The sequence below is a fragment of the Curcuma longa genome, unplaced genomic scaffold, assembly GCF_044706935.1.
Source record: "Curcuma longa cultivar G26 ecotype Majalengka, Jawa Barat unplaced genomic scaffold, ITB_CL_G26_1.1 contig_26130, whole genome shotgun sequence".
Taxonomy (NCBI): Eukaryota; Viridiplantae; Streptophyta; class Magnoliopsida; order Zingiberales; family Zingiberaceae; genus Curcuma; species Curcuma longa.
Genome location: NW_027433001.1, coordinates 29,135 through 33,137, shown reverse-complemented (window position 1 = coordinate 33,137; position 4,003 = coordinate 29,135). Strand labels below are relative to the sequence as shown.

The window sequence follows — 4,003 nt, the reverse complement described above, 5'->3', positions numbered from 1 at the left end:
ATCAATCGATTAATACTCAAATTTTAAGCTCTCTAATATTAAAATTTTCCTATGCCAAAAGACCTCATATTTTTTAGACTTCTTCTATGTCTAATATAAGTTGATCTTGACTTATAAGGAGCTCATCCATACATAGGGACTTCTCTGAGACTTTTCTTTCCTAGAGATTCCTTATCTCTAAACTTCACCCATGACCTAATATCCTTACCTTGGCTTATCGGGATGCCTATTAGGATTGCAATCATTATTAAATATTTAATCATCCATAACCTACTTGGACTTCTCATGAATTGATTGGCATCTAATCCTCCATGACATTTTAGGATTTTCATCACATATCTAAAATATATTCCTTCATCATCTGGTAGGACTTTCCTTGTCAATACTAGTGTTTGATCCTCCATGATCTACCTGACTATCAACCAAGTGTATAATCAACTTTAATACCTTTGAACTTCTTCACTATCAAGTAACTAGTAGTCTCCAATTTGTCAAAAATCATCTAAGGCAAACTCTACCCTAACTTACCTCTTGCCTATAAAGTTGTACCTCAACCCTAATTTAACCACCCAAAACTTACCCTTTGATTACAAATTGAATTGAATTCAACTAAAGTAAATACATGCTAAATTAGCCCAACTCAAGAGCAACTATAGTGAGTTGAATACACACACACCTTGTAGCTTAGTTGATTGTCAAATTTAACACTTTTATAATCCATTAAAGTTTATCATAACAATGCATAGAACTTAGCTTAAAATGGAGCCGTGACCATATTTATTGATTGCAATTAAAAAGAAAAATAAATAGATAGATATACCCTTCAACTCTTTAATCACGAATACTAGTAATTTCATAATTAGTATAGTAAAACTAGTAACTTGGTTCAGATGTTATTCATCTTCTTCAGCTCCCTGGCGGCCGTTTTCTATGTAGTCCTGGTTACCGTAGGCAGCGAAGGCCTCGGCGAACCAATTTGTCTTCCTCCACGAGCGCCAGCCCATGTCTTGGCACATCCCGTCGCTGTGCGCGATGCTGAAGGTGGAGATGCAGTGCCGGCGGTAGAACCGCGTGGTCCTCTTCATCACATCCACCTCCTCCCGCGTCCGCCGGAACATCTCCTCCACCGTCGGCAACTCGAACTCCCCCCTCACGAGGCTCCCCAGCCACTTGCACCGCAGCTCCGACGTGTGCAGGTTCGACACGCTTTCTATGTAACCCACGAATGCCATGTGCGGGATCAGCGGATGAATCGTTCCCCTGTTTCGAGACATAATTATAAGAGTTCAAAATTCTTCTATGTTTTTTCTCTTTACTAACGATCAAACGATACCTATAGAGCGGCATGACACCGGAGGAATCGACGACCAATCCACGGTAAGGCTCAGGGAGCACAGAGGTGAGCTTCTTCTTGCCGTCGTAACCGGTGGCGAGCAGCACGACATCCGCCTCCAACTTGGTGTTGCCATCTAACATGACGCCGCCTTCCCAGAAACACAACTGGTTTGCCCTCTTGAACTGGATCAGTCCTTGGTCCGCCGCCGCGAAGAAGTTCTCCGGCAAAATCGCCATCTGGCACGAGGCATAATCCTCCACGAAAGGGTGGTCCGGTCTCAGCCCGTACTTATCGACGGGAAGCTTCCACGCCAGATAAGACTCGATGAACTTGGACACTCCCTTCCTCTGTCACAATTTACATACATAATTCAGTTTTAAGACTAATTCAACGTAACCCAAACAGTAATACTCAATTAGTGGCTAATTACCAGGGGGGATAACAGGCGGCAGGCAAGTGTTTCTAAGAGTCCTCGATTGGGCCTTTCGTGGAGCAACTGAGAGAACCTCGTCGAGAAGAAGAGGAAGAAGGGTAAGCCCCAAATGGAGTAGGACGGTACGGTCCAGTGCAGGGTCCTTATCACCATCGTGCATGGCTGACCGTCCGCTCCTGTAAACAAAAGCACAAGACACACATATATACATCAAATCCATCTTTGACCTGTTTTTAGTTTCCAGAATTCAAGAAAGAAAGGCGAAAGGGTTAATTGGTTTAATTAATAGGTTAAGTATATGCAGTTTAGAGGATCCTTCTACGCATTGAATGAAAAGTCAAGCAGTCAATAGTCAATTCTTTATCTGTTGACTTGGGGTTGGAATCGGAGTCAATTGCGACTTCAAGTTAGGTAGGTTTTTTTGTTTTTCTGTCCTGTCCTCGTCTGTACTTGACGCAGTGAAAATGCATGTGCGCTTGCTTGACCCGTTGAACATTCTGTTTGCTATTTTTACTATCAAATCGTCGTCATCTCTTCGATTCCTCGTTTGCAACATATATAAAATATCATTTATCACATATACCTTGGTTTGCTTCTGCGCACTCGACGGCGAGGTCGATGGCGGATTTCTTGTAGCCGACTACAACCACTTTCTTCCCCTTCATCAGCCGTGTGGTGGCTTCCAGGTCGAGCTTGCAGTAATCCATGGTGTGTAGGACCTGGCCTTGGAAGATCTCCGGACCTTTCCCGTGGGGAAACCTTGGCATGTTTGCCACATCGCCGTACTTCCCGATGCACATCACGACGAACTCGAACTCAAATCGCTGCAACATCGATCGAAACGGTACGGTTCAAAAATGGAGAATTCGAATCCAGAATGTGCGTGTGCGTGTGTGATAGATAGATAGATATGTTGGGCATGCACCTGAACCGAGTCAGAGTCTCCGGTGACGACTCCGACCTCCCACACGGGGCGGTCGGCGATGGCCTGCCCTTTCTCCCCCCACAGCTCAGTGAAGCACTCCGCCGTGGAGCCTCCGCCGATGAAGCGGACCTCCACGACCTTGACGCGTAACCTGATGAGCTTCCACAGGTCGAAGCGGTCGGCGAAGCCGTGGAGGTAGTTCAGAATCTCGGTGTGGGTGGGGAAGGTGGGGTCGTTCCGGTCTGCCCACTGATGGTCGGTGAACTCGTAGTCCGGCCTCGGCGTTTGCAGCCTGGTCGTCCGGAAGGAGCAGTGTTTCCAGACGCCTCCGATCGAATCGGTGGCCTCGAAAACCACCGGCTCCAGATCCCGGAGTTCCTTCGCGGCGGCCAGGCCGCTGATACCACCACCAATGATGGCCACCCTCGGCCTGCCGGGAACCTTCACCATTGTTTTCCTCTCTAGCTAGCTAGCTAATGGCAGTATGGGATGGAGGATCGATCGCAATGCGAGGAGATGAAGATTGAGCGAGGAGCTACGTGGATATATATAGGGATCGATGGAGGAAGTGATCACATGGCGTCAAGGACAGATTGACAGTTGAATATCCATCGATCCCAGATTGTAATTATAATTATAATTGCATCGCGATCTCGTTTGAAACTTTCAACGTAACTAGAGTACGTGTGTCGCATGCAATTAGAATTGCAACGAGAAGGAATTAAGATGGAGAAATTGGTTTGATATTTTCCATATGAACAGCTAGCCTCAACCGGTTCAAACTTTCTTTTCTGTTAAGAAGTAAGAACCGATTCAAACTTTGAACACTATATATGTCGTATAATATAATGTATATATTCTGATTAAACTAATACACACTGCGGAAGTTGACCTGAGAAACATTATAATGCAGTTTTGATCCATTCGTCGTAACGTGTGGCCCATATTTATAAATCGTATAGCTTCTGATGCTGTTTAATTTTTCTTATGCATGTGGACGTGTTGACTCTTTAATTTCGTCCTTTGAACGGACGGACAGACGGACGCGCGGACGGACGGACGGAGGACTTGAATCCATGAAATTAAGAGATCGAGAAGAAGGACTACTTCTTCACCCATCGACAGCAAATCCTTGTAAACAGTTTAATTAGGTGAGATTCGATGGCTTGTTTAACGGGAAATACATGCGGAGCGGACGGACCAAGTCTTTTTCTTGCATCAATTTAAGAAACATAAAAGAAAAAGTTCATTTAATTAATACTTGATAAATAGTTGTTGATGAATATATATATATATATATATATATATA

The 4,003-nt window shown here is 44.6% G+C and overlaps 1 protein-coding gene across 1 annotated transcript; it reads right to left on the bottom strand.

Annotated features, from left to right (window-relative positions):
- Window positions 1-893: 893 nt before the first annotated feature.
- On the bottom strand, window positions 894-3,144 carry LOC141818835 (putative flavin-containing monooxygenase 1). Its single transcript, XM_074706262.1, has 5 exons — window positions 2,695-3,144; window positions 2,353-2,593; window positions 1,767-1,945; window positions 1,334-1,683; window positions 894-1,260 (listed from the first exon to the last, which is right to left on the bottom strand). The coding sequence occupies exons 1-5, from the start codon at window positions 3,142-3,144 to the stop codon at window positions 894-896; spliced, it is 1,587 nt and encodes a 528-aa protein (XP_074562363.1).
- Window positions 3,145-4,003: the final 859 nt, after the last annotated feature.